A 25174-nucleotide genomic window follows, 5' to 3' on the forward strand; every position below is an offset into this window, starting at 1 on the left:
TCCACAGTGATCTACAGGATCCCCCGACGTGGCGAGAACTGGAGGGAGGCCGCCATTGGGGCCCTAATTAGCCCCATTACTCTCCACTTCCCACTTAGCAAGCTTGCGGTCGCCACTTAGGATGCTATATTTGCCGATATACAGTTGTGTTCAAAATAATAGCAGTGTGGTGAAAAAAGTGAATAAAGCTGAAAATCCTTCTAATAGCTTTTATTTCCATCCACCCAAATGCATTGGGAACACGACACATTCTATTCCAAATCAAAACATGAAGAAAAATACATCAAATTTGTGTTGTTCCTCTAAAAAAATTGAAGGAAAGTGAATATTAGACTGTTCAAAAAAATCGCAGTGTTTGTATTCTTCTTTACAAACTCAAACATTCACTATATAAACTGAGAAATGTTTGAAGATTTTGCTTTCCTTTGAATGACTTCATGAATATTTGGTTGTAGTCGCACTGTTTCTGAGAACTGCTGTACATCTGTGTTGCATGGAGTCACCCAACTTCTGGCCCCTGTGATCAGGTATTCCAGCCCAGGATGATTGGACCACATTCCACAGTTCTTCTCTATTTCTTGGTTTTGCCTCAGAAACTGCATTTTTGATGTCACCCCACAAGTTTTCTATTGGATGAAGATCCGGGGATTGGGCTGGCCACTCCATAACGTCCATCTTGTTGGTCTGGAACCAAGATGTTGCACGTTTACTGGTGTGTTTGGGGTCGTTGTCTTGTTGGAACACCCATTTCAAGGGCATTTCCTCTTCAGCATAAGGCAGCATGACCTCTTCAAGTATTCTGATGTATTCAAACTGATCCATGATCCCTGGTATGCGATAAATAGGCCCAACATCGTAGTATGAGAAACATCCCCATATCATGATGCTTGCACCACCATGCTTCACTGTCTTTACAGTGTACTGTGGCTTGAATTCAGTGTTTGGGGGTCGTCTGACAAACTGTCTCCGCCCACTAGACCCAAAAAGAACAATCTTACTTTCATCAGTCCACAAAATGTTGCGCCATTTCTCTTTAGGCCAGTCAATGTGCTCTTTGGCAGATTGTAACCTCTTCAGCACATGTCTTTTTTCCAACAGTGGGACTTTGCGGGGGCTTCTTGCAGATAGCTTGGCTTCACAAAGGGGTCTTCTAATTGTAACAGTCCTCACAGGGAACGTCACACCTTCTTTCATCTTCCTGGAGCTGATTGTTGGCTGAGTCCGCGCCATTTTGGCTATTCTTCTATCCATTCGAATGAAGCCGATCATTTTCTGCACTTCTTTATATGTTTTCCCCTCTCCAATCAACTTTTTAATCAAGGTACGCTGTTCTTCTGAACAATGTCTGGAACGACCCATTTTCCTCAGAATTTCAGAGAGAAATGCACTGTAACCAGCATGTACAACATTTGCTGCCTTCCTTCCCTAAATAAGGGCAATAATTGCCACCTGATGTTCAAAGAATGAATGACCTCACTAATAGAACTCCACACTGCTATTATTTTGAACACGCCCCTTTCAATGAGTGATTCAATGACACAGAATCAGCAGCATGCATGTCATGACTGTTGGGTCTGTTGGATTTCTATTACTCTACTACACCTGCTAGGAAATTGTTTGCCATGTAGAAATATCATTTCTGCCAAAAACAGTGATTGATCCGGTTAGTGATGTCTGACTGCTATTATTTTGAACACAACTGTACATTATTTAGGAGTTTTAAATACGTTTTCTGGAGATGCTACAGAGAGCAGAATGTTGGATCATTCAAGGCTTGGTTTGCATTATTGTGTGTGCAGGTGCATGCGCGGTCGCGTGTTGGGCAGCTCATTGTAAGGGCTGCCCTATGTGCAATAAAGCAGGGAAAAGTCCAAAATGTTATAAACATAAATCACCAGCGCCAAATTAGAAAAAATGTATTAAAACAAATAAATGCTGCTGCTCAATAGTGCAAAACCTACACCAAAAAGTATCTTAAACACACACAGCACAAAAAATTCATGTGTTACACCCCAAAAAATTTGATCATAACATAAATAGAAAACTATAAATAAAAATATAAATAAAATGAATATTATAGAGCAAAAGTCCCACTCCAAAATAAAGTGAAAAAAAATTATATGTAAAAAAAATCCTTAAAAAAACACAAAGTCCTTTTTCCAAAAAAGTGCTCAAACAATATATATCGCACTCACCAGATTAAGGTGAAAAAGTCCAAAATGACCAAAAAAAAAAGTTTTGCTGTTGGTTCTACTTTAATAGTGTCCCCTCTGTCCTATAGCAGAAATACTTCTACAGGGCGGCACGGATGCACAAAATCACATTTTTACGTGATTTTGCAGATCCAGGTAGGAGGCGCGTGCGCCCTACCTGTGCCGCCATTCACGGCTTCAGCTGTCAATCAGCAGGTCCCGGGCGGTCGATTGCTCGCTGGCACCTGGTGATCGCTAAGTATTACCGACAGGGGAGAGACCTTTATGTAAACAATACATATCTCTCCCCTGTCAGATACTGCACACTGCTTTGTATGGCTCTGCATGGCAGAGCCATACAAAGCAGTGTGCTTACAGTGGAAACCACAGCACACAGCCCCCATAGTAAAACAGCACACAGTTAACCCTTTGATTGTCCCAGATGTTAACTCCTTCCTGCCCAGTGCCATTAGTACAGCGTCAGTGGTTTTTATTAGCACTGATCACTGTATTGGTGTCACTGGGGATGTCAGTGACACCAAGTCAGTCCCCCCCCCCCAGTGTCAGAATGCCCACCGCAGACCCGCTATAAGGCGCTGATCGACGCCATTACTAGTTAAAAAAAAAATCCAGTATATATACTGCCATTTGTAAACACTATAACTTTCACGTAAACCAATTCATTTACACATATTGGGATTTTTTTTAGCAATCACACGCGATTTCTGTCCAGTGCCATTTGAGCCATACATTTTGTATGACTCAAAACGCAGCGCATGCTCACCAAAATAGTGCAGGAGACTTTTTTTTTGTCCACGCCAGAATTGGATCGCATGGGTGATCTGCACATCGCATCTGTTTTTGCAAACCGATTTCAGGGTGTTGTTAACTTAAAATACACACCCACAGCAGTTCGCATGAATGGGGTGACAATATGATGCGGTGCGCAAATCACACAAACTGGTGCAAATTCCGCACCGCATCAGTGTGAACCCGGGCTAAAAGGATGCAGACCCTGCCACGTTCCTCAGAGCCCCCCCGGGTGTACCAGCTGATTGATAATTATAAAACCACTCCCATACAGATTCACTTCCCACATGGACACAGACAAACAAACAGCTCTGGCTGACTGATTTTTCCCAGAAGTCTGTGCTAAGATACAAGTCGGATTTCAGGCATCCTCTGCAACAAAAATTTCATTTTTTTGGTGAGGTACTCCCAATAGGTAATCACGTCTAAAAGGATGCAGACCCTGCCACTTTCCTCAGAGCCCCCCCCCCAGTGTACCAGCTGATTGATAATTATAAAACCACTCCCACACAGATTCACTTCCCACATGGACACAGACAAACAAACAGCTCTGGCTGACTGATTTTTCCCAGAAGTCTGTGCTAAGATACAAGTCAGATTTCAGGCATCCCCTGCAACAAAAATTTCATTTTTTTGGTGAGGTACTCCCAATAGTAAATCACGTCTAAAAGGATGGTACACCGGGGGGGAGGGGGGGCTCTGAGGAAAGTGGCAGGGTCTGCCACTTTCCTCAGAGCCCCCCCTCCCCCCCCGGTGTACCAGCTGATTGATAATTATAAAACCACTCCCATACAGATTCACTTCCCACACGGACACAGACAAACAAACAGCTCTTGCTGACTGATTTTTCCCAGAAGTCTGTGCTAAGATACAAGTCAGATTTCAGGCATCCCCTGCAACAAAAATGTCATTTTTTTGGTGAGGTACTCCCAATAGGTAATCACGTCTAAAAGGATGCAGACCCTGCCACTTTCCTCATTAGAGCCCTGCAGGTGCAGCAGCTGATTGATAATTATAAAATCACTCCCATACAGAGTCACTCTGCACATGGACACAGACAAACAAGCAGCTATTTCTTCAGAATAACAAAAGGTAGGAATCTGCAACAAGGTTTGTTAAAATCCCTGCAATGTACATAGATCACCCAGAGGGGAAGGTTTTTTTCCTCAACAAAAGTGGAGTTACTCTTTAAATAATAAATACATCAATGGTATACTGACCCCCATTTCCTTTGTGTACCATATACAAGTATAGTACCGTGAATGAGTCATTAATGATCTGAACCTCTATATTCCAGACTCCAAAGATTCCAAAGAAAAGAACAAAATGGAGATACTTTACATCTTGGTCCCCAGTGTCACCATCCCGCTGGCCATCGCTTTGCTTTTCTTCTTCATCTGTATCTGCCGGAATAACCAGAAGGCGTCGTCCCCAGCAGTGCCGCGGCAGCCCAAACACGTCCGAGGACAGAATGTGGAGATGTCCATGCTGAATGCTTACAAGCCAAAGGTAATACATACAGAAAGACCGGCTGTCCCCTCTTTGGTTTTATAGACAGAGCCGTTGATTACAATTACATTGGGGTGCAGCTCGGCTTTTATTTTCAGTTTTGTACAAAGTAGGGAATGGTAAAATATATCTAAAGTCAAACATTTTTTGTCTAGTTTTGGATGTGGTAGGGTTGGTTAAAAATGGGCGTGGTACTGACACCCCCCAGATGATCCACATTGGCTCACAATTGATATGATCCAGAAATATTTAGACAGAATAAAGGTGAATAAAGCACCTGGATCGGATGGCATAACACCCACGGGGCCTTACAGAATTGAGCTCTGTCATTTCAAAGCCATTGTTTCTCATTTTGTTAGGGGCTCTTTAATGACTGGCATAGTACCACTGGATTGGCATAAAGCCAATGTGGTGCCAATATTTAAAAAGGGGTCAAAATCTTTACCAAGTAATTACAGACCTGTTAGTTTAACTTCTGTAGTTGGGAAGATACTGGAGAGTTTAATAAAAGACCACATAGATGAGTTCTTGCTGGAAAGAGGGGTGGCTGTGGACGTGGTATACTTGGACAGAGGGGTGGCTGTGGACATGGTATACTTGGACAGAGGGGTGGCTGTGGACGTGGTATACTTGGACAGAGGGGTGGCTGTGGACGTGGTATACTTGGACAGAGGGGTGGCTGTGGACGTGGTATACTTGGACAGAGGGGTGGCTGTGGACGTGGTATACTTGGACAGAGGGGTGGCTGTGGACATGGTATACTTGGACAGAGGGGTGGCTGTGGACGTGGTATACTTGGACAGAGGGGTGGCTGTGGACGTGATATACTTGGACAGAGCGGTGGCTGTGGACGTGATATACTTGGACAGAGCGGTGGCTGTGGACGTGGTATACTTGGACAGAGGGGTGGCTGTGGACGTGGTATACTTGGACAGAGGGGTGGCTGTGGACGTGGTATACTTGGACAGAGGGGTTGTGGTGGACGTGGTATACTTGGACAGAGGGGTGGCTGTGGACGTGGTATACTTGGACAGAGGGGTGGTGGTGGACGTGGTATACTTGGACAGAGGGGTGGCTGTGGACGTGGTATACTTGGACAGAGGGGTGGAGGTGGACGTGGTATACTTGGACAGAGGGGTGGAGGTGGACGTGGTATACTTGGACAGAGGGGGGTGGAGCTGGACGTGGTATACTTGAACAGAGGGGTGGCAGTGGACGTGGTATACTTGGATTTTGCAAAAGCATTTGACACAGTTCCCCATACACAGCTAATCTGTAAGGTAAAGTCTACAGGCTTGGAAAAATCCATATGTAAATGTATAGAAAAGTGGCTAAAAGATCATATTCAGAGAGCAGTGCTTAATTATTCATACTCTGAATGGTCTAGGGTTGTCAGTGAGGTACCCCAAGGTTCAGTGTTATTAGTGGGGTACCCCAAGGTTCAGTGTTGGGATCCTTACTTTTTAATATATTTATAAACAATATAGGGTCTGGGAGTATAAATCCCATTTCAGTCTTTGCAGATGACACCAAGCTGTGCCGGGGAATAACGTCCTTACAGGATGTCTCCAACTTACAAGCCGACCTCAATGCTCTGTGTAATTGGGCAACTATGTGGCAAAAGAGGTTTAATGCTGATAAATGTAAGGTTCTGCACTTGGGGGCTAGGAATATGCATGTATCATACATACTAGGGGGGTACAACTGGGGGGTCAATGGTGGAGAAGGATCTGGTAGTTCTGGTAGATCACAAGCTTAATAATGGCAGCAATGCCAAGCTGCGGGATCTAAAGCGATAAAAATCCTCTCCATGTATAATACATAAGGGGGGATATGATCACCATGTATAATACATAAGGGGGGGATATGATCACCATGTATAATACATAAGAGGGGATATGATCATCATGTATAATACATAAGGGGGATATGATCACCATGTATAATACATAAGGGGGATATGATCTCCATGTATAATACATAAGGGGGGATATGATCACCATGTATAATATATAAGGGGGGATATGATCTCCATGTATAATACATAAGGGGGGATATGATCTCCATGTATAATACATAAGGGGGGATATGATCTCCATGTATAATACATAAGGGGGGATATAATCTCCATGTATAATGCATAAGGGGGGATATGATCTCCATGTATAATACATAAGGGGGGATATGATCTCCATGTATAATACATAAGGGGGATATGATCTCCATGTATATTACATAAGGGGGGATATGATCACCATGTATAATACATAAGGGGGGATATGATCACCATGTATAATACATAAGGGGGGATATGATCTCCATGTATAATACATAAGGGGGGATATGATCTCCATGTATAATACATAAGGGGGGATATGATCTCCATGTATAATACATAAGGGGGGATATGATCTCCATGTATAATACATAAAGGGGATATGATCTCCATGTATAATACATAAGGGGGGATATGATCTCCATGTATAATACGTAAGGGGGGATATGATCTCCATGTATAATACATAAGGGGGGGATATGATCTCCATGTATAATACATAAGGGGGGATATGATCTCCATGTATAATACATAAGGGGGGATATGATCACCATGTATAATACATAAGGGGGGCATATGATCTCCATGTATAATACATAAGGGGGGATATGATCTCCATGTATAATACATAAGGGGGAATATGATCTCCATGTATAATACATAAGGGGGAATATGATCTCCATGTATAATACATAAGGGGGGATATGATCTCCATGTATAATACATAAGGGGGGATATGATCTCCATGTATAATACATAAGAGGGGATATGATCACCATGTATAATACATAAGGGGGGATATGATCTCCATGTATAATGCATAAGGGGGGGATATGATCTCCATGTATAATACATAAGGGGGGATATGATCTCCATGTATAATACATAAGGGGGGATATGATCTCCATGTATAATACATAAGGGGGGATATGATCTCCATGTATAATACATAAGGGGGGGATATGATCTCCATGTATAATACATAAGGGGGATATGATCTCCATGTATAATACATAAGGGGGATATGATCACCATGTATAATACATAAGGGGGGATATGATCTCCATGTATAATACATAAGGGGGGATATGATCTCCATGTATAATACATAAGGGGGATATGATCTCCATGTATAATACATAAGGGGGGATATGATCTCCATGTATAAATACTTCAGTGGTTCATATAGTGAACTCGGTGTAGTTCTTCACCCTGAGGTCATCACAGAGGACAAGGGGGCACTCTTTACGTCTTGAGGAAAATAAATTTAATCTCCAAATACGGAAAGGTTTCTTCACAGTGAAAGCTGTGAAAATGTGGAATAGACTCCCTCAAGAGTTGGTTCTGGCCAGCTCAGTGGATTGCTGTAGGAAAGTCCTGGATTCTTTCTTGGATACACAGAATATAACTGGATATAACATTTATAGGTAAAGTTGATCCAGGGAATATCCGATTGCCTCTCGGGGGATCAGGAAGGAATTTGTTTCCCTGCAGGAGCAAATTGGATCATGCTTTGCTGGGTTTTTTTTTGCCTTCCTCTGGATCAACTGTGGATATAGGATTATAACTTTTTTTTTCTTAATGGTTGAACTGGATGGACTTTTATCTTTTTTCATCCAGACTAACTATGTAACTATGTATGATGCCCCTAACCATTACATGTTTCAACGAGTCCTTCAAGTGAGGTGAACTTTTGTACCAAACGCTGCTCTGTATACATCCAAGAATGTACCTTGTGGGAATAACAGGAAATGAGGAGAAATCTCCAGTGTGAGACTTCCCTGCTAAGATAGTTATTAGCAGAATAAGTGTCCATGTTGAAAAATTTCCCCTTTGTTCCTGTGTGGATGACTTCTCAAAATTTTGGATTTCCCATCACTTTCAGTTCTGGTGACAATGGTCACCAGGACAAATCCGAATCCTATGGATATGAGATCATATGATCCAGAAGTTATGGATATGAGGTCATATGATCTGGGTCCAATGGATATGAGATCATATGATCTAGATCCAATGGATATGAGGTAAAATGATCTGGAACCTATACATATGAAGTAATATGATCCAGAACCTTTGAATATGAGGGCATGTGGTCAGTACCAATGGATATGGAGTAATATGATCTGGAACCTATGGATATGAGATCATATGATCCAGAAGTTATGGATATGAGGTCATATGATCTGGGTCCAATGGATATGAGGTAAAATGATCTGGAGCCTATAAATATGAAGTAATATCATCCAGAACCTTTGAATATAAGGTCATGTGGTCAGTACCAATGGATATGAAGTACAATGATCTGGAACCTATGGATATGAGATCATATGATCCAGAAGTTATGGATATGAGCTCATATGATCTGGGTCCAGTGGATATGAGGTAAAATGATCTGGAACCTATAAATATGAAGTAATATCATCCAGAACCTTTGACTATAAGGACATGTGGTCAGTACCAATGGATATGAAGTAATATGATCTGGAACCTATAAATATGAAGTAATATCATCCAGAACCTTTGAATATAGGGTCATGTGGTCAGTACCAATGGATATGAAGTAATATGATCTGGAACCTATAAATATGAAGTAATATCATCCAGAACCTTTGACTATAAGGTCATGTGGTCAGTACCAATGGATATGAAGTAATATGATCTGGAACCTATAAATATGTAGTAATATCATCCAGAACCTTTGAATATAAGGTCATATGGTCAGTACCAATGGATATGAAGTAATATGATCTGGAACCTATGGATATGAGATCATATGATCCAAAAGTTATGGATATGAGGTCATATGATCTGGGTCCTGTGGATATGAGGTAAAATTATCCGGAACCTATAAATATAAAGTAATATAATCCAGAACCTTTGAATATGAGGTCATGTGATCCAGTACCAATTATGAAGTAATATGATCTAGAACCTTTGAATATGAGGTCATGTGATCCAGTACCGATGGATATGGAGTAATATGAACCTATGGATATGCGGCCATAGGATCTGGAAACCTGTGGATGATTTCATATGCTTGCTACTGAGCAACCATTGCATTGTTACTTTACATTGTTACTGGTTCTGATATAGATCTGTCAGTCCATCCAAGATTTAACCAGTGTTGAGTCCTGATGAAGTGAGAAGTAGTGTTGCCCCTTGAATGGTTTGGCTGTTTTTTATGACCTACTCCCCAACAGTTGAAGTTATCTGGGGCTCTTTCATCCTTTTTTGGTCTAGCGCTCCTTTCTTTATTTCTTTGATATGATCCAGGCTGACCCGATCACCCGGCCTACGTAGAGCAACCATGTCACCTCATATCTGCAGCCAGCTTCCACCCGGTATGACCAGCATGTTTCAACAGACAGCAAACATAAAACTCAGTTCCTTCTAAAACCTTACAAAGTCATTTAGAAAGGAAATAAAAAGAGTTTAGAAAACAGCCATCATAGATGCATATCAGTTACAATAACAGTATGAGAAAAAAAAACAAAAAAACATTTTTAGCTTTTTGATTCTTCAGACGATGGATCTAATAAAGCTAATCCTTGCCTTCTCCAATAAAATGAAGATACTGATGGCAAGACAGGAACAGCCGGATTGAATTTTCCATCATAGAATGTTTACTCTGGCCCCAGTTCAACTCCAGCGTACTCATATACATTTTCTCCCGTACATCGTCACACAACACGTACTTGTCAAACACAAAAGAACCTCATCATGGGCAGTTCCCATTGGCTTAGGAAGACTCGGGACTGCCAGATCTTAATGGGCTCTCTTCATTAGCAAGTCTTATGATGCCGGTTTAGGCAGGCGAAGGTCATTCAGAGGACATCACACGTTCATTGCTGAGATATAATTTACTATATATCAGGATCTAAACAAGTTTGGCCTTCAGGATTTGGGTAATGTAAACCATCTGGACTTTGACAGCACAGCTCATTTCCTGCCATCACCATGCATGAGACCAGCTCCGTACTTCAGTACCGCCATTTGACTTTCTTCACTGGCTTAGCCTTAGTTATTGTCTTTACAGGGTTTATAATTTCACTTTGATATGTTAGACATTAAAGGGCAATTAGTTATCTGTGTTTGAAGACTTGTGATCGTACTTTTAAGCCTAAGGTTGAAGCTGTTGAATAGTTTTAGGCTAGTGCAATAAATAAGAACGCTACAGTAATATCAGTTTCGCCATTAAAGTAAAAATATCCAATTAACAAAAAATATGTGCTGCAAGGCTTCAAGTGGTTGTAAACCCTTACGTATTCCCTGTGAACTGACTGGCCTCAGGTGATGCTCGTAGATGTAGTAAATCCTCTTACATAAGTTCTACCTTCTGTACAGTCTTTTCTTCTCTACATCTGTTAAAAGTCTAGAATTTATAAAGCTTGCCTGAGCTTTCAGAAAAAAAGGGGGCGAAGAGGTGAAGTCACACTCTGCAGAGCTGTGAGGAGAGGTCTGAAAGCTGATTGGAGGGAAAAGACACACCCCTCTCCATACAGCACACAGGAACAGACCTGAGGCTGTCATTCAAAGGCTATGTACTGGAGGTCCCTGTAACGGACCCCAGACTCCCATGACAGGGTATCTCCATCAAGAAGCTGCTTCTCAGGCTCTGGAACACGAGACCAGTGAATCTGGCTATTGTTACCCCCCAAGATCCACCAGATTTGAAGTAAACCAGAGGTAGACTACTTCATTTGAACACAGATACAAGATAATCCCCCCTTCCTGCATAATGACACAGGGTGGGGCAATCTACATTTAGTAACAAGAGACACACAGGTATTCAAACTTCACACCAGCAGACAGTCCCATCAGGAGGGAGGGCTGCTGGAGACACCCCCCACTAAGCTAATACACATAAACACATACATCCCATAATAGTTTGCTCCCAAGCAAGACAAACAATAGAACAATGGAATGCAGCCACATAACATTAAACAATCAACAACCCCTCACCCCACCTATCTCCTAAACATGTCTACACAGTCTGAGACAAAGCCCACACAATATTAGGACTGATCACCCTGTACCCCTAACAGGCACAGGGTGATTTACACATAAGAGGCTCTGTCCTCGGGCCCCTTCTCTTCTCCATCTATACCTCCTCCCTTGGCCAACTCATACACTCTCACGGCTTCAACTACCACCTCTATGCCGACGACACACAAATCTATCTCTCAACCCCCCACCTCACCCCCTTGGTCTCAGCCCGAATCACACACCTACTGAGCGACATATCAGACTGGATGTCGCTCCACTTCCTTAAATTGAACCTCTCCAAAACCGAGTTTCTTGTCTTCCCCCCAGCCCGGACACCACCCCCCATTGATTTCTCCGTCACATCCAACAACGCTACCATCAAACCCGCCCTGCAGGCCAGAGTACTGGGTGTCATTCTGGACTCCAACCTATCCTTCCAGCCCCAAGTCCAATCTTTAACAAACTCGTGCAGACTCCACCTCCGCAACATCGCCAAAATCCGCACGTTCCTAACCCCAGAAACCACTAAACAGCTCATCCACTCCCTCATCATATCACGACTCGACTACTGCAACTCCCTCCTCACTGGCCTGCCTCGCCGCTGGCTATCCCCTCTTCAGTCCATCCTGAACACGGCTGCCAGACTCATTCACCTTTCCAACCGCTCTGTCTCCGCCACCCCCCTCTGCCAATCCCTCCACTGGCTTCCGATTGCGCAACGGATCAAATTCAAAATCCTAACGCTGACGTACAAAGCTGTCCACCATACTGCCCCGAACTACATCACTGACCTAATATCCAAGTACCGCCCAGCACGCACACTCCGCTCCTCACAAGACCTCCTTCTCTCTAGTTCCCTGGTCTCCTCCTCCCATGCCCGCCTCCAGGACTTCTCCAGGGTGTCACCCATCCTCTGGAACTCCCTGCCCCAACCCATCAGATTATCACCTACTCTCCTCTCCTTTAGGCGCACCCTGAAAACCCATCTCTTCAGGGAAGCCTACCCCGCCCCCTGCTAACTTGCCTCCCTCCTCCACTCTTCCTACCACTCCATCCCCCACAGCTATCTCCTCCTGTGCCACCACCCCCTCCCTCCTAGATTGTAAGCTCGAAAGAGCAGGGCCCTCGATCCCCTCATGTTTTGCATTGTATTGGTATTGTTCTGTCACATGTTCTGTCTCCCTTTGTAATGTACAGCGCTGAGCGAACTATTGGCGCTTTATAAATACTGTATAATAATAATAATAATAATAATATGGGGAGCTGAGACAGGAGTCTCCCCACCTCTCCAAAGTGTGCTGGGTTCCATGGGCCCCCCACCCAAAGTGACTCCCGTCACAGTCCCTGCCCTGTCACCTTTCTTAATTGAGACAAGCACACACTATAGAGGGATATGCTTTGTTCGCATTTCATGTCTGAGGTTTGCAACCACTTTAAGGGCATCTGCACTTACAGTGTTCTCCCAGCTCTTTCCCTCCCCCAGAGTCCCACAAGTACCCGTTGAGCCTGCCAGTTACGTCCACCTAATGCCGTTTCCTGTGATGGGGTGGCAACAATGCTGCACTGCTCCTATGTTAAGAGCAGAGTTGCCACTCTCATTTTGGCTGTGCCTACTTGTAATACAGTGGGAATTAAAAAAAATGTTTGCAAGGGTGTAGCTATCAGCACCATCATTGCTAATTCACAAACTTATAGCTCTCTGTGTGGAAGCAGTGGTCTCTCTACAGACGTCCAGTGCTGAGCTGGGAGTATGAGTATTACTGATTGGGGAATGCTAGCTCTTATTCAGTAGGGGGCATTTGATCTCTGGCTGTTATACCAGAAAAGACTTTCCCCCCCAAAGTCCCACAAGTACCCTTTGAGTCTGCCAGTTATGTCCACCTAATGCAGTTTCCTGTGATGGGGTGGCAAAAATTCTGCAGTGCTCCTCTTTTCAGAGCAGAGTTGCCACTTTTATTTTGGCTTTGCCTACTTGCAATACAGTGGGAGTATGAGCATTACTGATTGGGGAATGCTAGCTCTTATTCAGTAGGGGGCTTTTGATCTTTGGCTGTTATATCAGAAAAGACTTGTCTCGTACGATCACTCCTTATTTCTGTCATGGCTTATAAAATTTTGGCAAATTTGCAAAAAAGAAAAATGAGACCATATGATATCATATTTGAAGTACTTTATACAAATGATACTTCAGGCTACATTGACACTGAGCTGAGCGTTTTTGAGGCGTTTTTGAGCAGTTGTTTTTAGCAGATTTGCAAATATTATAGGTGTTTTTTCAGGTGTTTTTCATTTTTGCTATGGCCAATAGAAATGGAAATAGCTGTTGTTTGATCCACAAATGCATGGAAAAACGTTTGAAAAAACGCTTGAAAAAAAATTGCTCATTCCCTCTGTTCAGGTGTTTCCCATTCAAGTCTATGGGGACAAAACGCTCAGATCTGCCTGAAAAGTAGCAAAAGTACTTTTTTGAGCGACAGGCATTTTGGTACAGGCAACAGAACACAAAGTGTGAACAGGGGCCATTGGAAATAATGGAATTTTACTTGTAGAGCGTTTTTGAGCGTCGATCTTCGAGCCGAAAAACTCTCAAGTGTGAATGGCGTCTCAAGGAAGTAGAATTTCATCCACAGGAAGACTATTAAAGTGGAAAAAAACTCCTTTTTGCATATTTTACGTACAGGTAAGCCTTTCATAAAGCTTACATGTAGGCACTGTAAATATCTCCTAAACGTGCACTGTTTAGGAGATATTTACTCTAGAAGCGCCGGTGATGTCACCAGCGCATGCGCACTGCGCTCTCAATGGACGGCGTGCCATCCATTGAGAGAGTCATGCCGCGGCTGAAACTCCCTTTGCGCATGCGCAAAAGTGATGACATCGCGTCCCAGCCAATCAGATGGCCACAACTCATGAACCCAGAAGGAAGACCGGGTGAAGATGGAAGCCTCAGGGAGCCGTAACAGAGCTCCGCTGGAGGGCTTCGTTTTCAGGGCTTCGTTTGCGATGCATACTACCACATTATGCTCTTAGCTTGCAGGAAGAAGATTTTTTAGAATTTTTTTCACGCTTTAACCAATTCCATTCCGGGCAATTTTACACCTTCCTGCCCAGGCCATTTTTCAAGTTTCAGCGCTCTCACACTTTGAATGACAATTGCGCGGTCATACAACATTGTACCCAAACTAAAATTTTATCATTTTCTTCACACAACTAGAGCTTTCTTTTGGTGGTATTTAATCACCGCTGGGGTTTTTATTTTTTGCTAAATTAACAAAAAAGTCCGAAGATTTTGAAAAAAAAAACAAGTTTTCTTTGTTTCTGTTATAAAAGTTTGCAAATAAATAATTGTTCTTCATAAATTTAGGCCGAGATGTATTCTGCTACATGTCTTTGGTGAAAATAACCCAAATTAAGATGTATTATTTAGTTTGTAGGAAAGTTATAGAGTTCACAAACTATGGTATAGATCTGAAAATTGATCAATCCTGAAGTACTGACAGCCAATCTAATTTCTTGAGGTCCAAGAATGTCAGGACAGTACAGATATCCCCCAAATGTCAGGACAGTACAGTTATCCCCCAAATTACCACTTTTTGCAAAGTAGACAGTCCGACGTACTTCATAAGAGGCATGACGAGTTTTTTGAAGTTGTATTTTTTTGTCATAATTTTTCGGAAAATGAAAAAATAAAAAAAATTATTTTCACTATTTGTTTTTAACATACTGTCACCAGGGCAGTACAGCGTCATCATATAACTGGCATGGCGGTGATCAGGGACACTGACTGGTGACAGTGTGAAAAAAAAAAATATATATTTTTTTTTATTTTTAGTTTTTTAATTTTTTTTTTATTTTAAATTTTTTATTACATTTTTTTTCTTTTTTTTAAGATTTTTTTTTCATATTTCACTATGTCCAAAGTAGTATAATTTTACCATAGTAACATTGTACTACTTTGGGGCAGTGATCAGTATTTTTGTTTTTACACAATTTGCTTATAGCAAAGAATTACTTTGCTATAAGCAAGCATTTACCTGAATGACATCGATTCATTCAGGGTTTTTTTTTTTTTTTTTTTGTGCTTAGCTGTGATTTGGCCACAGCTAATCGCATGACATGTGCATGTGACCTGCTGTGACCATTCACAGCTAGACACTAGTATACAATGGATGGCATGAATGAAGCCATCCATTGTATACAACTGTCATGTGACCTGCTGTGATTGGTCACAGCAGGTCACATGGTTCCAGCAACAGGGGCCGGTACTCAGATCTGTCATCGGCCGTGTCCGAGGTACACGGCCGGTGACAGATCACGCCGCTGCGCGGCTCTGCAAGCGCGCGAACTGCGCATGTGTGGGAGGACGCCATATGGCGGCCTCCCGGAAAGCTAATACATTTTTACGGACGCCATTCGGCCATAGGCCGGGCGTCAAATGGTTAATCAAACCCCCTCTTACCATAACCCACAGCTTCCCATTTTAATGCATCTTCTTTAGCCTATTTTGCTTGAGGTGATTGTAGCCGTATTAGTGCACTTGCGACAGAAACAATTGAGTACTGATGTGATACTTTTTTTATTTGCACTAACATAGAATTTTGAGGACAAGCTTTCGGGGTATGTCCCCTTCTTCATTGGTTTCTTCCAATGGAGTACTGCCCGGACCTTGAAGAAGGGGACATACCCCGAAAGCTTGTCCTCAAAATTCTATGTTAGTGCAAATAAAAAAAGTATCACGTCAGTACTCAATTGTTTCTTTAGCCTATTAGACACTTTCATTCTCGTATCTCCACCCAAAACCAAATTGTAAGTTTATGTTGCCGTTACTCTTGAATAGATAGGTAGTGTTCATAGTTAGAGGTAACTGAGCTGTGAAGGTTATCCCTCGGCGGTGGTTCTGTAAATCTGTAAAAAGTCAGTCTGGTGGAATCTGCTTCTGTGTAGGAAGTCAAATAGTTTCCAATGTTTAATTGCGGCCAGTGGCCGATTATATAACTATTAATAGATAGAGAGGAATTTCTTGGTGTTATTTATGGGAGGCTGCGTGTAGTGGGAGGTTAATCAGGATCTGTTCTATATTATAAAAATGTGTAGCTGTATGTTCTTATCAGTACTTCAACATGAGTCGGAGCAAATATGGCAAACCTTTGATCCTGAATTAGGAGCATTACGGGAAAACGTGGCCTACTACAAGTCTTGAGTTGGCAGGAATAATGGAATACTAATTCTGGCCCCAAAAGTCATCTTCTTTCTCGAAGTGTGTTTATATAAAGATACCCTGTCACCAATTTAAAGGAAATTGCAGGTTTTATACAGTTATAGTGCCCAGGAAAGTGTTTCTATGGAATAGTCTTGTGATTTCAAGGTGAAGTATGTTGGGTATGAGACAATAAGTAGTAATGCTGATCACTTTTTTTTGCTCTTCTTTCCTTTAGCAGACCAAAGCAAAAGAGCTCCCCTTGTCTGCAGTGAGGTTTATGGAAGAACTTGGAGAGTGTGGATTTGGGAAGGTCTACAAAGGTCACCTGTACCTCCCAGGAATGGACCATGCTCAGCTTGCTGCCATCAAGACCTTGAAAGATTATACCAATCCGCAACAGTGGTCTGAATTTCAGCAAGAGACCTCCCTTATGGCTGAGTTACATCACCCCAATATTGTGTGTCTTCTTGGGGTTGTAACTCAGGAGCAGCCAGTATGCATGTTGTTCGAGTACATGAACCAAGGAGACCTGCATGAATTCCTCATTATGAGGTCTCCCCATTCCGACGTTGGTTGCAGTAGTGATGAGGATGGCACAGTTAAGTCTAGCCTTGATCATGGAGATTTTCTGCATATAGCTGTGCAGATAGCAGCTGGGATGGAGTACCTTTCAAGTCATTTCTTTGTCCATAAAGATCTGGCAGCTCGAAATATATTAGTTGGCGAACAACTACATATTAAAATCTCTGACCTTGGACTTTCTAGAGAAATATACTCAGCTGACTATTACCGGGTACAAAATAAATCTCTTCTTCCAATTCGATGGATGCCCCCAGAGGCAATAATGTATGGAAAATTCTCCACCGATTCGGATATTTGGTCTTATGGAGTGGTTCTTTGGGAAGTTTTCAGCTTTGGTCTTCAGCCTTACTACGGCTTCAGCAATCAAGAAGTTATAGAGATGGTCCGAAAGAGGCAACTCCTTCCATGTTCTGAAGACTGTCCTCCCAGAATGTATAGTCTGATGACAGAATGTTGGCAGGAAATTCCCTCTCGGAGACCGAGGTTCAAGGACGTTCATATGAGACTAAGGTCATGGGAGGGACTTTCAAGTCACACAAGTTCAACTACTCCTTCTGGTGGTAATGCTACAACTCAGACAACGTCTCTGAGTGCCAGCCCTGTTAGCAACCTAAGCAATCAAAGATATCCAAATTTGTTTTTCTCTCCCCAAGGTATGCCACAGGCCCCAATTACTGGCTTTATTGGGCCTCCTATACCTCAAAACCAGAGATTCATACCAATCAACGGGTACCCTATCCCACCAGGATATGCTGCTTTCCCTGCTGCTCATTACCAACCACCAGGGCCTCCAAGAGTCATCCAGCATTGCCCGCCTCCAAAGAGCCGCTCACCAAGTAGTGCCAGCGGGTCAACCAGTACGGGTCATGTGACCAGCTTACCGTCTTCCGGATCCAACCAAGATGCCAACATCCCTTTGCTATCCCATATGTCTATGCAAAGCCATCCGAGCAGTATAGGAGTACAGTCCTTTGGATGCAAAGGGAACAAATCTTACAAAGTGGACTCTAAACAGTCATCGTTATTAGAAGATTCTGATATTCACGGACATAACGACTCAATGATTTCTGCAGAATTGTAAAACTCGCATTGCCTTTCATATGTACTCTATGCAGAAAAACAGACCTAAAAGAAAAAGTTTTATATAAAATATTTTTTATTGAACTGAGGTCATTCCAGATGTTAAACGGACATTTTTTTTTCAGGTACCTTCTGTGAAGTTCAATTATATATCTAACAAACGGACCTGTAACCAGATCGAAATTTGGTGACAGTGACTGGTTCATTCCTTGTACTAGGAAGACACATTGTACAAAGTGGCCTATGGCAAATCTAGGCGGTGTTAACACTTTAGAAGTTGCCGCTTTCATATTTTGTGAACGTTCATCAAACAAATAATTTTTTTTCATTGTGTGCTATGCATTTATTAATAATAAAACCAAAGATCATCACTGAATTAAAACCTTTAAAGGACTTAAAGAACAACTATAGCTAAACAGCTACAACAGTGGAAACAAATTTATAGGCATTTACCTTCCAGATGATTGGTAGACGAAAGCACATACTTTTTGAATTACCTCCAATGTGCTACATAGCCGAATAGTATGAAAAAGGTCACAGCAGTTTTCCTATTCTCTGCCACTGCCCAGCCTTTTGTCAGCTACTTTGAATTTTAGTGAACTGACTGTGCCCAGGTAAGAACCTTCCTCTAGCCCAGTGGTTCTCAACCTGTGGGTCGTGACCCCTTTGGGGGTCGAACGACTCTTTCACAGGGGTCGCCTAAGACCATCGGAAAACACATATTTCCGATGTGTAAAGAGCAGCTACTGTGTAGAAAACAGCTGCTGTGTTGAAAGCAGCTACTCTGTTAAAAGCAGCTACTGTGTTGAAAGCAGCTACTGTGTTGAAAGCAGCAGTATTGGAGGTAAAACGACACTCATGAATTATAATTACTGGGTAAATAATTTTATGGTTGGGGGTCACCACAACATGAGGAACTGTATTAAAGGGTCGCGGCATTGGGAGGTTGAGAATCACTGCTCTAGCCCATCATTTCCAAAACTGGTCTTTAACTTTTGGACAGGCAATGGTTTGATCACTTCATATATTATAAATATATATCACCTCTGAAGTTGCTTGTATCTCTACCCACCTCCCACAAAAACTACTCCATTATTTGACAATTCTATATTCTACACAGCCCATTTTGGAGGGTGACTTGAGATAAATAAATGCAGCATATGATTCAGCTCATCAGTAACCACACGCAACTTTTGTTTTGTTTTTGTATAGAGTAGGGAAGGTTTAGAGCAGTAGTCTCCCAAACTACAGCCTGAGGGCTGAATGAGGCCCTTTGCATACCTTTATCTGGCCCTTGGAGCACTATTCCTTCCACAGATATGAGGATCTTTTCCTCCCACTGACACCAACATTGGGGCAATAATTCCTTCCACTGACACCAACGGTGGGGCACTATTTATTCCACTTATAACAATGATGGGGCACTATTCCTCCCGCTGACACCAATGATGGGGCACAATTCCATCCACTGTTACCAATGATGGGGCACTATTCCTCCCACTGACACCAATGATGGGTCACTATTCCTCCCACTGTTACCAATGATGGGGCACTATTCCTCCCACTGTTACCAATGATGGGGCACTATTCCTCCCACTGACACCAACGATGGGTCACTATTCCTCCCACTGTTACCAATGATGGGGCACTATTCCTCCCACTGACACCAATGATGGGCACTATTCCTCCCACTGACACAAATGATGGGCACTATTCCTCCCACTGTTACCAATGATGGGGCACTATTCCTCCCACTGGCACCAATGATGGGGCACTATTCCTCCCACTGGCACCAATGAGGGGGCACTATTCCACCCACTGTTACCAATGATAGGGCACTATTCCACCCACTGGCACCAATGATGGGGCACTATTCCCCCCCTCTGTTACCAATGATGGGGCCCTATTCCACCTACTGTTACCAATGATGGGGCACAATTCCATCCACTGTTACCAATGATGGGGCACTATTCCCCCCACTGTTACCAATGATGGGGCACTATTCCACCTACTGTTACAAATGATGGGGCACAATTCCATCCACTGTTACCAATGATGGGGCACTATTCTTCCCACTGACACCAATGGTGGGGCACTATTCCACCCACTGTTACCAATGATGGGGCACTATTCCACCCACTGTTACCAATGATGGGGCACTATTCCACCCACTGTTACCAATGATGGGGCACTATTCCTTCCATTGACACCAACAATAGGACACTAATATTTCCCCTAATACCAAAGATGGGACATTGTTAACTCCCCACTGACCATGGTCAAGCCCCCCCAAAAGTCTGAAGCACATTAAACTTGCCCTTTGTTTAGAAAGTTTGGAGACCCCTGGTTTAGAGCCTTTGTAGGGTTTTAATTGCCTTTTAGCAAAACCACTGGAACCCCCCCCCCCCCAAGGGGATAAATGGGACTTTAAAGTATACCTTCCCAGTGTTGTACATTAACCATAACAGCATAATATTATACATAAAAAGTGATTTTTATTGGACACAAAAGGTAAACTCCAACATTAAAACATAAACTCGATCTAGACATATAAGCTTCTGTCTACACATTTTCCCGCTTCCTCAGGACATTTATGGAAGCTTATATATAAACACCTTGCTTAGTGAAAAATATGTGTTTAAACTTATGAATTGAAAATAGAGTGACCAAAGTAAATAAAATAAATGAGAAAACCTGAATACAAACACAAACAACAGATTCAAAATGTAGATGCCCTAGCGTGTTGGCGCACCCACATTTCATCCATGGAAGCGGTTTACATGTCAGAAGACTAAGAAAATCCATCTGGAAACAAATTGAGATGTACTGGTCCTTCTTTTTCCTCTCCCCCCTTTTCTAGCCGTATACAGGACAGGTGGGGGGACCTGGTGGTAGCACAACTATTACAATATGTGATTTTGAGGTGGGCGTTTTATGGATGGTGTATTTCCTTCCTGAGGGTAATAAGTTTGGATAGTTATATAATTTATTGGTGGTTTTTGTGTATCAGTTTGTTTTCAGATGGATTTTCTTACTCGTCTACCATATAAACAGCTTCCCTGGATGTCCTGATTAAGCAGCGTTTCCGTGAAACGCGTAGACAGAAGCCTACAGGTCTGGGTCAAGTCTTTAATTCCTCATTTGCATGGGTTTATGTTTTAATGCTGGATTTTATCTTTTGTTTCCAATAAAAATCACTTTTTTTATATGACATTATGCGATTATGGTTGGTGTACAACACTGGAAAGGTCTACTTAAGTTCCATTTATCCCCTTATTGTGTTTTTCCCGTGGTTTTGCTAGATGGCAAATAAAACCCAACAAAGGCACTAAACCAGGGGTCTCCAAACTTTCTATTCTGCCATCAGAATGGTACTATGGGCATCAATTTTTTATGGAGTGCCCCATTATGTAAAGGATATGTGCAGTTTTAGTGCCACCTCCGCTCCCCAAATATTTTGTAGCAAATCATACCAACCTGCAACCCCCCCCTTCTCTGGGATCCTTAAATTAGCCATACATGGATCAAAATTTGACGGATTCAGCAAGGATAAGCCACATTTTGATCCATGTATGGGCAGGGTGATCGTACAGACGTCGATCTTCTGTACAACCACCCTGTCAGATTTTTGCCAGACAATCAGCACACTGCAGGCTGACAGTGCTGATCAGTTTATCCTGATGGTTGGGACATCTCCCCCCTGTCAGAATAGAAAGATACAGAAGAAGGATTCCCCTATCCACCTTGAATGTGCCTTTTTTTTTTCTTTCAACCTACTGGTTAAACAAAAAAAAAAGAAATAAACTATGGGCTGCCTTGTGGAATAACAACAAGGGAGAGTGAGGCCATATATATTACAGGCCTTACTGTGTGGCCTGCCCAGAATCACACAGCCTCTCTTCTGAATTTTGCAAAGCACTACCTGTAAATGCATATCATAAACTTCATTTGCTTGGATGGAAAGCCCATCTATAGCCTGTCTCTAAGAGATATTGAGGGAGGTTGTGTGGTGTCTGGTTGTTAAATACGCAAATTTTCCAACTCTGTATACAGTATCTGTAGATTTGACAGTTCCGGTGTGAATGAAGCTTGCATAAACTGTTAGTCTTCATTCATGAATGCATTTATTGCTACATTGTATTTTATTTAGTCACTCTGGAAGCTCCAATAAAAGAAGAGGGGGGAACCGATCACCATATTAAAAGCCTTACAAACATTTATTTATCTATTCAGTCATCCATGAAAACTCATGCCTTCATTTTGTGAGCATTACTTGGTAGGAAAGCTAATGATCAACAACTAATTTTGTCTACTATAACCCCCAAGACTTGCTTTTGAGATATGTGGGTATGTTTAGGGTGACCATTCTCAAACATGGTTCCTTGGAACCCTAGTTCCTCCAGAGGTGGCTAGGAGTACCTTGTGCTATGGCTTACTGACCTCCCGTGTGATGGTACCCGCATAGTTCTAGGTCCAACACAACTTGCCAGAGCCAGCGGAATTACTCTAAGGCAGTGGTTCTCAACCTGTGGGTCGCGACCCCTTTGGGGGTCGAACGACCCTTTCACAGGGGTCCCCTAAGACCATCAGAAAACACATATTTCTGATGAGTAAAGAGCAGCTACTGTGTAGAAAGCAGCTGCTGTGTTGAAAGCAGCTACTCTGTTAAAAGCAGCTACTGTGTTGAAAGCAGCAGTATTGGAGGTAAAACGACACTCATGAATTATAATTACTGGGTAAATAATTTTATGGTTGGGGGTCACCACAACATGAGGAACTGTATTAAAGGGTCACGGCATTAGGAAGGTTGAGAACCACTGCTCTAAGGGCACCATTCTGACCACCACTGTAAGAAGGGGTTTTTTTCCCACTGACCACCTCCAATGTAAGTGACATTTTCCCAATGACCACCAATGGACTAATCTTAATAGGGATTCCCTGAGACCTGAAAATTACTGCACGGGTTCCTTTGGGGTCACAGATGTTGAAAAAGGCTGATATAAAGTGATTCTAACCATTGCAGAGTGGGCGATCTCAGCCAAAAGTAAACCCAGCCAAGTTCATTGATAGAAATCGGCATAGCTGCATACTGGAGGTGAAGGAGGCATATAAAGAACTAACAAGAGGACAATATCCAATGTAATATGAGTTTATTAGTATTCTGAAAAGGTACTTTGCATCAATAATACATTCTAATAATCAACTGAATTGCAGCCTGTTATTGTGTCACCCCTACTCCATCTGGTTACGATTGTATGAACCATTCGAAATATTATCGTTTAGCGATTGAGAGCTGATCACTCTGAAACCACTTCAACGTATTACGAACCATATTTTTATATTATGCTATTTACACTGTCAATTTGTATATATAATTTAGTAGGATTTTTGTAATTATGGGGCAGGGAGGGCAGATTGAAACAGCTGTTTTACAGTTTTGTATTATGATGTTATGTACAAATCATTTTTTTGCACAAAATTGTTATATTTTGTACAGCAGAAATGAAAATACATCTCTGCAAATGATGTGTTTGTGTGTTGACTTTTTTATTGATTCATTTGTATATACATACTTATTTGCACTTCTAAATGCACCCATATCCATTAATAAAACAAAAATTGCATTGGAGTCTGCCTAGCATGGAGCACCATGATCAGTAGATCATGGGTGCAATGCTCTGACACCTGCAGACTATTCTTTATATCTGCAGGGTAGACTTGTCTTTTGAGGAAACCTCGCAGGAGATAACGATGTGGACTTCCTTTGTTAACCTCTCTTTCAAAATGCTAGTCCACTGGCTGTCATGGCTAGGGCTTGTGACATCACTCGTGGGCTATTTATGCATTAGAGACCAGTGACATCACTGATAATGCACCCTATCCATTCACTACAAACTGGTGACATCACTGAGAATGCAGCCTAGCCATTCACTAGAGACCGGTGACATCACTGAGAATGCAGCCTATCCATTCACTACAAACTGGTGACATCACTGAGAATGCAGCCTATCCATTCACTACAAACTGGTGACATCACAGAGAATGCAGCCTATCCATTCACTAGAAACCGGTGACATCACTGAGCATACAGTCTATCTAGTCACTAGAGACTGGTGACATCACTGAGAATGCAGCCTATCCATTCACTACAAACTGGTGACATCACTGAGAATGCAGCCTATCCATTCACTACAAACTGGTGACATCACTGAGAATGCAGCCTATCCATTCACTAGAGACCAGTGACATCACTGAGAATGCATCCTATCCATTCACTAGAGACCGGTGACATCACTGAGAATGCAGCCTATCCATTCACTACAAACTGGTGACATCACTGAGAATGCAGCCTATCCATTCACTAGAGACCGGTGACATCACTGAGAATGCAGCCTATCCATTCACTAGAGACCGGTGACATCACTGAGAATGCAGCCTATACATTCACTGGAGACCGGTGACATCACTGAGAATGCAGCCTATCCATCCACTAGAGACCGGTGACATCACTGAGAATGCAGCCTATCCATTCACTAGAGACAGGTGACATCACTGAGAATGCAGCCTATCCATTCACTAGAGACCGGTGACATCACTGAGAATGCAGCCTATCCATTCACTAGAGACAGGTGACATCACTGAGAATGCAGCCTATCCATTCACTAGAGACCGGTGACATCACTGAGAATGCAGCCTATCTATTCACTAGAGACCGGTGACATCACTGAGAATGCAGCCTATCCATTTACTAGAGACCGG

General features: G+C 42.5%; 1 protein-coding gene across 1 annotated transcript in view; it reads left to right on the top strand.

Annotated features, from left to right (window-relative positions):
• The window catches only part of ROR1 (ROR family WNT receptor 1), a 441584-nt gene extending 417643 nt beyond the window's left edge, over positions 1-23941 (top strand). The window contains exons 8-9 of the mRNA XM_089653390.1: positions 4300-4511; positions 16989-23941. Coding sequence (XP_089509516.1) covers positions 4300-4511; positions 16989-18416 — 1640 coding nt within the window. The 3' untranslated portion in view covers positions 18417-23941. The remainder of the gene's footprint in view (positions 1-4299; positions 4512-16988) is intronic.
• Positions 23942-25174: the final 1233 nt, after the last annotated feature.

Source organism: Staurois parvus, unplaced genomic scaffold (genome assembly GCF_062004578.1).
Source record: "Staurois parvus isolate SC_StPar_1 unplaced genomic scaffold, SC_StPar_1.0 ptg000709l, whole genome shotgun sequence".
Lineage (NCBI taxonomy): Eukaryota > Metazoa > Chordata > Amphibia > Anura > Ranidae > Staurois > Staurois parvus.